General features: G+C 33.3%; 1 protein-coding gene across 2 annotated transcripts in view; it reads left to right on the forward strand.

Moving 5' to 3' along the window:
• Irsp53 (Insulin receptor substrate 53 kDa) overlaps positions 1-12,776 on the forward strand; it is a 140,265-nt gene extending 127,489 nt beyond the window's left edge. For both annotated transcript variants that reach the window (XM_074242244.1, XM_074242245.1), the window contains exons 7-13: positions 229-420; positions 517-751; positions 2,134-2,343; positions 3,660-3,762; positions 5,828-6,098; positions 7,974-8,152; positions 10,022-12,776. In XM_074242244.1, the coding sequence (XP_074098345.1) occupies positions 229-420; positions 517-751; positions 2,134-2,343; positions 3,660-3,762; positions 5,828-6,098; positions 7,974-8,152; positions 10,022-12,542 (3,711 nt within the window). In that variant the 3' untranslated portion in view covers positions 12,543-12,776. The remainder of the gene's footprint in view (positions 1-228; positions 421-516; positions 752-2,133; positions 2,344-3,659; positions 3,763-5,827; positions 6,099-7,973; positions 8,153-10,021) is intronic.

Consider the following 12,776-nt stretch of genomic DNA (forward strand, 5'->3'; position numbering starts at 1 on the left):
CATCACTTTCAAATTGTTGATCAAATGTCAAATTTTAATTATGAAGCTTTTTCAAATTCAAAAATTTTTATAAAATTTAATTTTTTTGGATACTGAATTTATCCGTTGAAGAATACAACATGTTCTTATGGCTGAAAATAGGTCAAGTTCCACTTATAAATAACAACCTGTTTTTTCTTTTTTTTTTTTTCTTTCAACAAATAACTAACTAAAACTTAAATGTTTCAGGCAATGACCCAAGAACGCAGAAGATACGGGTTCGTCCTGGAGCGACAATGTTCACTAGCCAAACACTACGCGAGCTTTCACGAAGTTGCCTTGGCAGCTCTACATCCTTCCGTGGACGAATGGCGTGAAGTTGCAAACACTCGTGAATATTTGCCTCAATCCGTGGAAGACATGTTTGCATCCCGACTTCGTGTAAGTGAATCAGAACTTTCCCTCTTACACTTTCGGAAAATAAACAGTACGTAACAACAAAAACTATCTCCCCATTAATTCTTGGTACTTCTGCAGCAAGTGTCGTTCTGGCCCGAGGACGAGGAGAACGGGGGTTCTGAATTGACCATGAGTTCCCAGCTGAGAAAAACAAGAAGTATGGACAGTTCCTGCCTGGAACTTCGTCTTGGTCCACCACCGAGCCACCCGCCCTCTTCTTTGCACGCCGGAGCGCCCTCTCATCTCTCTTCGGCGCTATCAAGGGCAAGGTCAGAAGCTAATCTCCATGCCTCAAGCTTGTCGCTTGAACCAGGTAATTAATCTTACAGATTTATGCATCAACTAGATTCTCAACTTCCTCATCCTCATCCTTTTCTTCTCATTTATCACTCTTCCTCCTTCTGTATACCCGCACATTCAACATTCAACAATCCACACAACAGCATAAATCTCTTCGAGCACACCTGATACATATCATTCTTACGTCAAGAATTTGGCATCCAACTGGAGCAAATTAATTTCAAATTTATGAAAGATATATTGATACCTACTCAAATTGTTGAAACATGCTTGTAGCAATTGTATGCACACCCATACATACATACATGCATACATTTATAAAAAAAAGTGACGTATATCCATATGCTATGATAGGGATTCCAAAATATCCGACTAACCGATGCATATACGATTGCAATTGTACATCGAGTACCAGATTATATAATACACCAGAATCGAATAGTGGAACATTCTTCAAGTGGTATTGCAGACTCGTTAGATTACCAAATTTTTATGTATGTAAATAAATATAAATATCAGGGAGTTTCATGAATCAACAATACTTGAAAACCATGTTTTGTGAAAATATTTTCTGGTCAAATATAGCCTTATCAAACAATATATGAAAATAAAAATATTATTTATTATTATTTTTTAATTTTTTCTAAAAATGTGTAATCCTCTAAATTAAAGTACATGATAGTCTTGAAGTTAGTCAAAGGTCGAAACTCGCAAAAATTGAGCCACAATTCATTATTGGTTCAAATTTAGGCGCGCGCGTATTGCAATATTCAAATTTCTGGTTTTCTAAAAAATTGGTTTAGTAATTTATTAGTCTAACAATCAATGTTAGATGAGCTCTTTAGAGAACTTAAAAATTTTTTTCATTTCATAATTTATTCATTAATATCATATTTACATAGCAATCGTTAATTACACACTGATAACATATAATTTATAAATTTTACAAATTAGTGATTCCTAACTCACTGGCTTCATTCACATTTATCTTATTTATTATTATTATTTTAATTTATTTATTTCATGAAGAATAACATAGACAATTATCTTTAATTACCAAAAATTTAGTGATATTGTTCAAAAAATGATCATGCGCCCACTGTCAGAGATTCTTAACCCTATTTTTGGACGAAAACTAAATTTCGCAATAACTTTTTCAAAGCTTAATAGCTTTCAACTTCGAGAATTAGAACGTATTTTAATGCAAGATTTGCTATACCTCTAAATTGCAAAAAATATTTTGATCGAAAGTCCGGAAAGTAATATTGAACAAAAGAAATATTTATAAATACGACTCAATGAAAAAAAAAAAAAAAAAAAAATTTCAATATTTATTCAACGATTGGTACTATTTTAATCAATTTTTCGAGTAAGTAAACAAGAATATTTTTGCAGATATACCAGAAACTCCATCACGACCTAGATCAATGGCTCCGACATCGAGGAACAGCGTGGTGGGTAGCACTAGCGGTGGGGGTGGATCTGGAACTGGTGTTAATTCAGGCGTATGGGGTGAAGCTTCATTAGCGCGTGCACTTTTTGCTTACTTGAGTTCTGGGGAAAATCAGCTGAGCTTTCTTGAAGGCGATCTTATTGCACTAATGGGTTAGTATATTCATTAATTCGTTTATAACGTAAACAGCTCATTATTTTTTTATTTAAATTTATGGAAAATAGTAGCTGTTATTTTTTTTTTGTTTGCAAAAGAAAGTTTGCAGAGTTATTTCATAATTAAAGATATTTTTAGTAACTGGAAAGAAAGAGAACAAACTTAAAAAATTGTTGTCTAAACTTTTAAAAGTTTCTAGTTAATAATAGTTTTGGAAATTGCTCGTTACTTCAAAAACTAGTGAAGTAATTTTTCTCTTTCAATTCAAGCTTTCAATAAACTTTGTGTCATGATTGATTGGTTACTGAGTATGCAGCTGTTGCAACTAATATGATTTTTGTAATCTAATGATATGTATTATTCGAAAAAAAAAAATAGCGAAATGCAAATATACATAAATAACTTAATCATTATAAAAATTGAAGGAAAAATAAGAAAAAACCATCAACAGATTTTTTTACCAAGGCTGTCGATGGTACGTTATTTTTCCTGAGAATAAATAATATATCGAATATATACTGATGTATAACTCTATTAAATCTTCTAATTAATTTCAGTAAATTAAATAGAATAATAATATATTGTGTTCCAAACGCCAGAAGGACATTTAAGGTAGTTGTCATGAACAATATTGTCAAAAAATAAGAGATTATACGCGCTGCAAAAGTTCATGAACTTGTATAGCTAAGTAATTCATAATTTTCACGCAAAACTGTACCCGTAAAGACGCAAGCTATAAATTGTTTCTGTCCGACTCCGTAGATATATACTTTTCATAAATTGTTGAACTTTAATCCGTTATTTATCAATAATTAGACGGTCAAAATTTTTTTTTATTTTTTTAACTTCCCGCTAAGAAAATTGAAAATTTTTAAAACTTCATAATCATAACTCAAAAGAGCGAATATAGTGTTTTGTGTCATTTCATTTTGCCTTAATCCATTTGTCTTTTCCCTTTAAAGTTTATTTTTATATGCTTCAATCTATTTTTGATCAATCTTTATTTATCGAGTGCCCTTTTGACTCTTAGAATTTAAACAGTTTTAATAGGTGTTTTTAATACAAAACCCTATCTAATATTTCAATACACCTTTTTGCTATTTAAGACGTGATAAATAATGTATAATAAAAAAAATGGTAGCGGTATTAAAATATTATTAACATGCATTAATGACACACTACAAAAAAAATTTTTTTATATGAGATAACTACTTAAGGAATCCATATCAAAATTTTATTGTTTCTAATTTTTTCTCATTATTTTTCTGCAAAGAAAATTAAATAATCTATAAAAAAAATCTGATAATTCTAGGTGATCGTCAAAAAGGTTGGCAATTTGGTGAGAATCTCCGTACTCAAAGCTCTGGCTGGTTTCCGCTGGCTTACACTGAAATTATAATTGATGATAGTTTGGGGTGAGTTCGAGTTTATGAATAGTTTTGAGTTTAATGTTTAATAAACCAATATATGGATGAAAGCTATCAATAGTTGTTAAGCTGGTAGTATAGCATTTGTACACCTATTACTGCTCGCACTCGACGATAATGGTATGTGGACGGTAGATGGGTAGGCGGGTTGCGAGCCGAAGGCTATCAGAGGATAATCGATCATCAGCGGGAGTCTATCCTCGATCCTCGATAATAAGGTAGAGTTTTGTAGGTAGGGTGGTAAGGGTGTAGCATTTAAATGAACCACGCGATACCGGTGATATATTTCGGAATCGAAAGGACTCTACTCATGTGAGCACTAGTATCAAGTGAATAAATTTTGTTTATGGAGCGAGTTCGAGGTGTGTTAACCCTAGACCGTAGGTTGTTCATTTGGCACGTGCGTCCATAACGATCAAGTTAATTTAACCTGACACGATTGGGCACACTACTGGTAATATCATTCAACCCTTGTCTACTGTCACTGTCCGATTGCTTGGACTGCTAGTGACATTAACTAAGTTCCTGGTATGCAATTGCTCTGGGAAATGTCCTTTGAAGCTTCATTAGTCAATTAACTCCTCTTTTAATCGCTTTGGGACGTGTCGAGGTTTTTATTGCATTGATTTTTATAAATATTTGGGGATCGAGTTTATTTGATCGGAACACGCACGATGTATAGTGGTCTAATATTTAATTATTGTAATTACTGGTTATGTAGATAAGAACTGTGCTTAGCATTGTGTGACGAATTTTAATTATTTTTTTGAAATAATTAACATTAATGTATATATTTTATTTATTTTTATTATTATGTTGTGAAAATAATGTCACATAAAAAGTTTTACAGTTGTTTTTAAAATGTAAAGCAGAAAATATAATTTATGATTTAAAAAACAGTATAATTCGTATAGGGACTAATTATTGAAAATTTATAAAATAAGTATTTTCTAAAAATTCATTTTAAATAAAATAGTTCTACTCGGAAAGAACAAGATGACACTGGATATCATCCCAGATTATACTCAGTGATATCTGTGGTGAAAAAAAATTTCCAATTATACTCATTATAATCCAGATTATACTCATGATAATCTGGATTATACTAGCTACTATCTGAATTTTTTTTCACTCAGTATAATCTACGTTTATATCCAGTGTAATCTTGTTTTTAGCGTGTAGAAAATTACTTTTAAAAAATTGCATTTATAATTTATTAAAAATTTTAAATATAGAATTTTTTAAACAAATTTTTCTTGTAAAAAATTTATTTTTTGAAAAAATTAGAAAAATTATTAGATGTCTCTCAATTTCAGTATCATAAAATTTTCATTAATTATGCGAAAAGTAAGAAATTAAAGAAAATATTACATATAATTAATACTATAAATAAAATTGAAAAAATTAATCAACATAAATACTTGAAATTTTGCCTTAATTAAGAAAAATATAGAATTAAAAGAATAATTAATCGAAAAATTTAAGAAATATTACTACAGAGAAAAATCGAATGAAGTAATTTTGGGAGTTTAAATCCACAACGGTTTCAATGAATTTTATTAAAATTGTAGAAATTTTAATTAATATTTTTCCTTTAAATAAGTAAGAACTCTCCAAATTTGCCTGTTAAATTTTATTGAATTTTATAGAAAAATTCGCCTTTCAGTCTATTAAGGGTACAAAAATTTCTTATAACCTCATAAGTGCATTATTTTACAAATAACTATCGTTAAAAAACCATTTCATAATGAAAAAACAACTTCTATTGCACTTATCTAAATTGAATTTTCATTGAAACCTATAATTTCAGTCAATAAATAACAAGATAAATAAATAGATGCAACACACCCTGAAAGGTATCCCTACAAATAATGAAAACCGATGCGTGCATTTATAAATTACCTGACAGCATATGCTCTTTAAAACATGCAAAACAGTTATCCAGACACTTCGATGCTTATCTATTTAAGGAACGGAAGAAATAGTGTAGAGCGTAGAACTCCGAGTATCCTATCCTATCCTATCATATCATTACCAATATTATGTTTTTTAGATCTCCGAGTCACGCAGCAAATAACGGTCGGTCACCGGAACCAAGGACGATGCCACCCTGCAAGCCGCCGCCGTCTCGGCCGCCACCCACGATCGACGATCTTAGCAACGGCGGGATAGGGATAGGGAGCGGAAACCCCTCAAGCAACAGCAACAGCAGCAACAACAACAACATCGGAAACTCAAACACAAACACAAGTACTCCTACAAATGTACCCAAGAGCCATAGTTCTCACAGCGTTGCCACCCCTACGGGACGGCAGCCAAAATCAGTAAGAACCCTCTACTCGGCAATTCTTTCTTTTATTCACACCCTCCGTTTTTACAATCACGTCCTTCCTTTTGAATTACATTCATTCTGAGGGTCATAATGTCACCAATGAAAACCCCTTCTTTCATCTAAATTGTCTTATTTCAAACATATCTTATTTGTATCACCTTCATAAATCTTTATTCCGCACTGCATTATTATAATTTTATTGTCACATTTTTTTTTGCGCCCTTTGTCTTTTAACAATCTTCAATGTATATATTCTTCTTTTGATCATTAATGTACCTTTAGTTATGTCAAATAATATGACGAATAATGAACACCCAATCAATATTGCAGGTGTAAAATGCAAATTTCATCTCTTTTAACAAATATTTACGCTTTTCTTCACTTGAAACTTTATTTTTATAGCACAATAGTTAAATTTTATAGAATTAATTGGTACACTGATCAAAAATTAACTTTTTTAAAGTTGATAATTTTTAAGAAATTTATTTTGTATGTAGAAAAATTACAGTATATAATGTAACGTGGCGCTTCGTGATGAAAACTGGAAAAATTCAGTTTCAGATTGTAAGTATTACAGATTTTAAAAGAATTACATCGAAAAATATAATATTTACATTGAAAGCTTGGAAAATTAACATTCAAAGTTTGAATTACAAAAATGTTATTTCGAACTGTAATTTTTCTAGTTTTAAATACGATAGGACACTTATTATTATTTATAATGTAATTTTTCAAGTTTCCTTTTTTCTGTGAAACAGAGAAAATAAAAAAAAATTTTTCCTGGCTTAAGTTAAAGTAATACTGTCGATACTGCAAGTATCAATTGTCGCATATAAAGGTTCGTTTGATTTATTTAGTACTTTTGTGTAAGCAACGTTGCGTTAAAGAAATAGAGACAGAGATCATTTTAAATAGTTTTTCATTAATTAGTACTATTATCATATACTCTGAATTTGTAATTTCAATTTTGTCAAGTATTGAGCAATTATTTTTCTTACTATCTCAATTTTTTTTGTGATATAAAATACCAGAAATTTAAATTACGTAGTTTGTGTGCGCTGTAATCTTAAGAAATAAAAAATCAGGGTCTATTTTTTTTTATAATTTCATAAATTTCGATATTAAACAACTTTAACTCAATTATGAACTTTATATCATAGTATAAAATAAAAACTGCAATTTTTCATGACTCTATGTTAAACGCAAAAGTTTTAAAAGTTCAATATCTTTCTATTGACTCTTTGTAGCTTCTAAAAGTTTATTCAAATTATTATTCTATTATATTGTACTGACATAATAAATTTCATTCTATCTTGTAGTAATTCTACAACTGACTGTAATACCTTAATTTTACTTCAAAAATTTTTTTGCTCAATTCAAGATCTAGTTTTTCAAAATAATTGTCTTGTTTATTTATTTTTTCTTAATCAATTTAATTTTTGCTATCAGCATAATGTTCATTATTTAAAAAATAAATTGACATTGAAACTCAACAGTTGGATAAATTTTACGAAAATTAAATGAGCTTTAAATTTAAAGAATTTAAAAAAAACGATAAAAGTAACAATTTATTATTTTTTGACAGACTTGTAACTGTCATTTTTAAACTAACCAACCAATTCACTTTATTTTCAATCTATCACAAAAATTGCCTGAAAAAAAATTACATTCAATCTCATTAATAACTCTTCAAAAGTGATGATATTTTTTAGTCAAAGACGCGTCATTTAAAAGCGTCATATAATTTTCTTGATTTAAAAAAAATCAACTATGACTTTAAGCCTTGATGATCCACCAATGACTGACATAAATTTTTTCTACGCAATGAAAAGATCTTTATTATAATATTGATGAAATGTCTGAACAGATCCGTCCATCAGGAACCTTGCCATCACTATTAGCAGCTGGACGACGAGTTCAGCCCCCGATGCCGCCCGTTCCACCCCCACAAGTGGTGACTTCTCTTCACAGCAGCAATGACAGCGGATTTTCAAACGAGCCACCAGTGCAGCCTGACATCGATTACAGCGACGACGAAGCAATGAGGTAAATCTCCTAAAAAATATTTCTGTCCAAATATCGCTCACTTAGAGTTGTTGCCCTTGAGTAGTTGTTCTCCCAATTCTCGCTTTGCTCGGCTTCCGGACAATCTCCGAGTGCTTTAACTCTTATCGACCTGCGCCAACTCCCTCGTAGATCGCTTCCTCCAACTATGCCCATTCCATACATTGATACCACATCCTGCTCCATCCAGTCCAGAGTCAAAAGTCCAGAGTAGAGAGTAAAGACTAGAAAACCAGACTCCAGAATCCTAAGTGCTGGATTCAGCTTTGTACAATTGCTAATCTCGCTGATGCGTCGAGATCGTTCGAGGAAGTCTGCGGTAAGTGGAGCTGGGCTTCCTCTGCTATTTCATTCGACGGTCTACGTTCTACCAGGAACAGACTAAGCATACAAGGAAAAGGGGCCGGGGTGGTGCCACTCGAACTATTCCTGGCCCTGGTCCATCCGATACGACTCTCGATTCTCATTGAAAGTGCACTGACTCGGCCAATTCGAAATTAAGTGCCTTGCAAACATTCCGTACCAGCGATCTTATCCTCATGTTTAGGTTTGTTTACTTTTTCCCTTTTCCACTATTTGCTGCATGAGTTTTTAAAGTACCTGCCGTAGATTCAATTGGTTGCAGTTTTATTTAGTTTATTACCCGCTTTTTAATAAATTACCACTTGTCAACTTTTTTTCGGCCTGTGCACTGAAATAAACTTGTTGGCTCAAGAAAAATACTCTTGATTCGAGAATAAGTTTACTTGTTCAAAGTACCAATAAAAACATTTTAAAAAATTTAATTTTTTACTTAAACTCATTTTAAATAATACATAAATAATCTGTATCAAGTTAAAATCAAAATTGTGAATAAACTGATAAAGATACAAGATAATTGACAAGTACTTTTTCGTAGAGCACTAAATTTCCTAAAGAAAAACTTTCATATTATTTTTTTTATCGTGAATATTTCACCCATAATTTTGATTTCAATTTCTTATCATGGATCCTGAAGAAAATCAATTTTATGTAATAAATTACACTGAAAAATTGTTTGTAAAAAATTATACTGAAAAATTGCAGGAAAACTATCAGAGACGAAAAAATTCATCAGAATTTTTTTTGGAAAAAATTAAATTTTCTATAAAAATGCTTTCTTTAATTCATAAAGTTTTTGAACAATTATCTTCAATTTCTTTCAATTAACTTTTTTAAATTGATCCAAACTGAATATTTCAGAACAAGAGTATAAAATATTGAAAATAATATTTTCTTTGAGACAACTAATTTTTTTTATTGTACTGAAAAAAAAAAATTTATTTTGAATCTAACAAAGATTGCAATTATAAAAGTTTCCTTGTAAGATTCAGTGTCTTCAAAGCTACTTCAAATAAATCCTTCTAAAACGATGATAAGGTTGAAAAATCTTTAGCACTGGAGTTTTTCCGAAGGCCAATGCCGAGGGCAGCTTTTTTGACTCCCTCTAATTTACACTAGATGGTTTTATTCTCCTCCTCTGAACCCAAAAACAACAACAATAACAACTACTACTACTAGCTCTTTCTCTTTCGTATTCTTTGTAGATTCCGCATGCGTTATCATGTTCGATGGAATTAAACGTACACCGGTGGTGGCCCTTCTGTTCCTCTTCGTGCGCGTTTTCTCGCATGAGCTGATCCAAATTTATTTAAGCAAATACATTTTATGATTCCTCATTACCGCAACCAGTACCAATAGATAAACCATTCAATTCCAATTCCCAAATTCCAATAAAAACCAAATTTTATTTTTCTTTTTTTCATTTCATTTTGTTTATTTTCCTTTTACTTCTGTTAACTCTTTATCCTGATCTCCTAAACATCAACATAGACAACGCCGCAGAAAAACCCGTGGGGAGCGTCTGGAGGCCGCTGAACGAGCGATGCAGATGATGGATAAGCAGGAGAAGTTGCACAAACACCAAGGACACCGCAAGGAGAACGAGCCCGATGACAAGGGCAAAGATTGGCTGAACGATTCATGGAAGACGATCCCTAGGGACGAAAAGAGCTGGCAGATGTACAGGACAGCCATGGACCTGTGGTCGGAGTCAAAAGAGCTAGACAAAAGAGACCTCGAGGGACCAAGCGGAAGGTACGGACCCGTTAGCAGACGGACCAGCGACAACTACGAGTCCCATCATTCCAAGGAATACAATTCTGAATACGAAATTAAAGACAAGCGCGACAAGGTGAGCAACGATCCCAGAAAATCCAAGTATGCACAGTCACGAGGCAGTATTGAGCGACCAAGTGTTGGAAACAGCAACAATCGCTACATGAATGGCAATGATCACCGTCTGAGAGATCAATCTAACCGTCGCTCTGCTGAAGGTCGTCGTTCTTCTTCTTCTCGAGAAGACTTGAATCGTGAGATCGAAATTGATGAGTCCGATGAAGAGAACCGCCAAGAAATGAACCAAAATGAGGCATACAATGAAGACTATGAAGACAAGAAGTACTACGAGAACCATCGTCGCCGAAAGCATGAAGATCGACATTATTTAGCAGCTCACGAAGAAGGCAACAAGTATTCCAATGACAATCATAATTCTAATGGCAATAACAATGTCAGTAATGACAAGAGCAAATCTGTCTCATCTAATTCGGACTCGGAGGGCACGAGCACAATAACTATTCCAGAAGTAGGCAGCAAGGTAGAACATATTGCCCAGAAACTTGAGCAAACAGCCCAGAAGTACGCAAGGGAGCACAGCCCTTCTAAGTTTACCGAACGCAGACGAGAGGATTATCGAAAAAGTCTTGAACGTGATGAGAAATTGGTATCATCCGGGGCTAATTATGACAAATATGAACGTGATCCGCGTGTGCAGCGATTTGATAGGGAGAGAGAAAGGGAAAGGGAGAGGGAACGGGAAAGATATGTCGATAATAACAATAAGAACAATCAGATGGATTACGAACGTGAGAGAACCTTCGAAAAGAATCCGGACCGCAATAAAAATATCGAACGGCATTCAAATCGCAGATTCGAACGACCTAAACCACCGTTTGAGGATGCACCTGAACGGCCACGTGAGTTACCGCTGCCGCGTAGGGAAAGACGCCATTCTGACAAAGAGGAAATTTATGGCACTACTGGATATGGTGTCGATAAATTTACGGGAAGTTCCGAAATTTTGGTCGAAAAGGATCGCGGTTATGAATCTAATTTTGAAACTAAGCTAGAGCGAAATAAGGTCTTGGAGAAGATAGTTTATGCAAGAAGTGACGTTGATAATGTGTCTAGCAAGAGGATTGGGCATAGTCCAGAGAGGAATGATAATAATAATAACACTTTGAAGAGTGAGAAGAAGATCAGTCAGCGTCCTCACACGACTTTGGGGCACATTGTCGGGCAGTCTAGGCCTTTTGATAAGGAAATTATGAGCAACAGTCCCAAGTTGATCAAGCGGACCAAGTCTTTTTGGAGATTTAGAAGAGACTCGGAGGTTCTTGAAGGAATGGCACTCTGGCAGCATCGATCTCTTGTTGATATTCCTAAAACTTTGAAAAGAGAGCAATCTAAAACAGAAAATATCAATAACGGAAGCAGTAATAATGAAGAAGAGATGAACTTATCACGAAAATCTAGTCCCAATTCAGGGTCTAGGCGCAGCCCGAGCAAGGAATCTCGGAGCAGTGATAACACTATTACTAATGAGCATTCTAACAACGTGCGCGAAGACCCCAAACCTGCAGAAAGGAACATTGTTCCCGAAAAATCTGATTATTACAATGATTTTCCAACACCGGCTGAGCGTCCGAAAGCTGTTGAGAGATCCGAGTACAGAATCTCTGGCCGCGAAGAAAGGACCTACTTTAAAGGGATTTCGCGGAAAGCGATTCTGGAGAACGAAAGAAAACGCAGTATGGAGGCCAAAAGGAACCGGGTAGTCGCGGAACTTAAAGAGAACAATGATCAAGGAATGAAGAAAAGCGATCGCAATCACAAGGGCTCTTTGTACGGAGAAGACGATGACGGATTGATTCAAAATTTCACTGAAACAGAGGCATCTGATGAGGAGTCTACTTATAGCTGTATTGTGGAGAAAGACAACCAGATTACAGCTGAGAAAACTTTGCTACCGAGGACCAAGCTTAGAAGGGACAGTGATCGTGAAAGAGAAAAGAACACTTGCGGCCCTTGGTATGACCTCTGGGGTGCTGATACTTCTATTAATAATAACAATAACAAGAATATCAATAATAACAATAATAATATCAGTAATAACAATAATAACAATAATAAGATTATTGCCAATAACAATAATAATAATAATAATAATAATAATAATAATAATAATAATAACATCAACAACAGTAACAGTAACAAGAAAAAGAAGAAGTAAAAAGATTATTTTCTTTTGATATATTTTATATTTTGTTTGCCTTATTATTCGTATTTTTAAATTGTTTGTATGAATTTATATTTTTTTATTTAAAGCCATAATCCTTGTTATGAATCATGTAATAGACGCGCTGGTTAGTGCTAGAATAAGACCTTTATTTTTGTTATTAGTTTAAGACTTGCATTGCTTTTATTGTTGCGTTTACGTTCAAGGGACTTGCTCCTGAGATTAATG

The sequence above is a fragment of the Cotesia typhae genome, unplaced genomic scaffold (genome assembly GCF_013202065.1).
Source record: "Cotesia typhae breed Kobodo isofemale line unplaced genomic scaffold, CoteBio_Ctyphae contig_4, whole genome shotgun sequence".
In the NCBI taxonomy this organism is placed as follows: domain Eukaryota; kingdom Metazoa; phylum Arthropoda; class Insecta; order Hymenoptera; family Braconidae; genus Cotesia; species Cotesia typhae.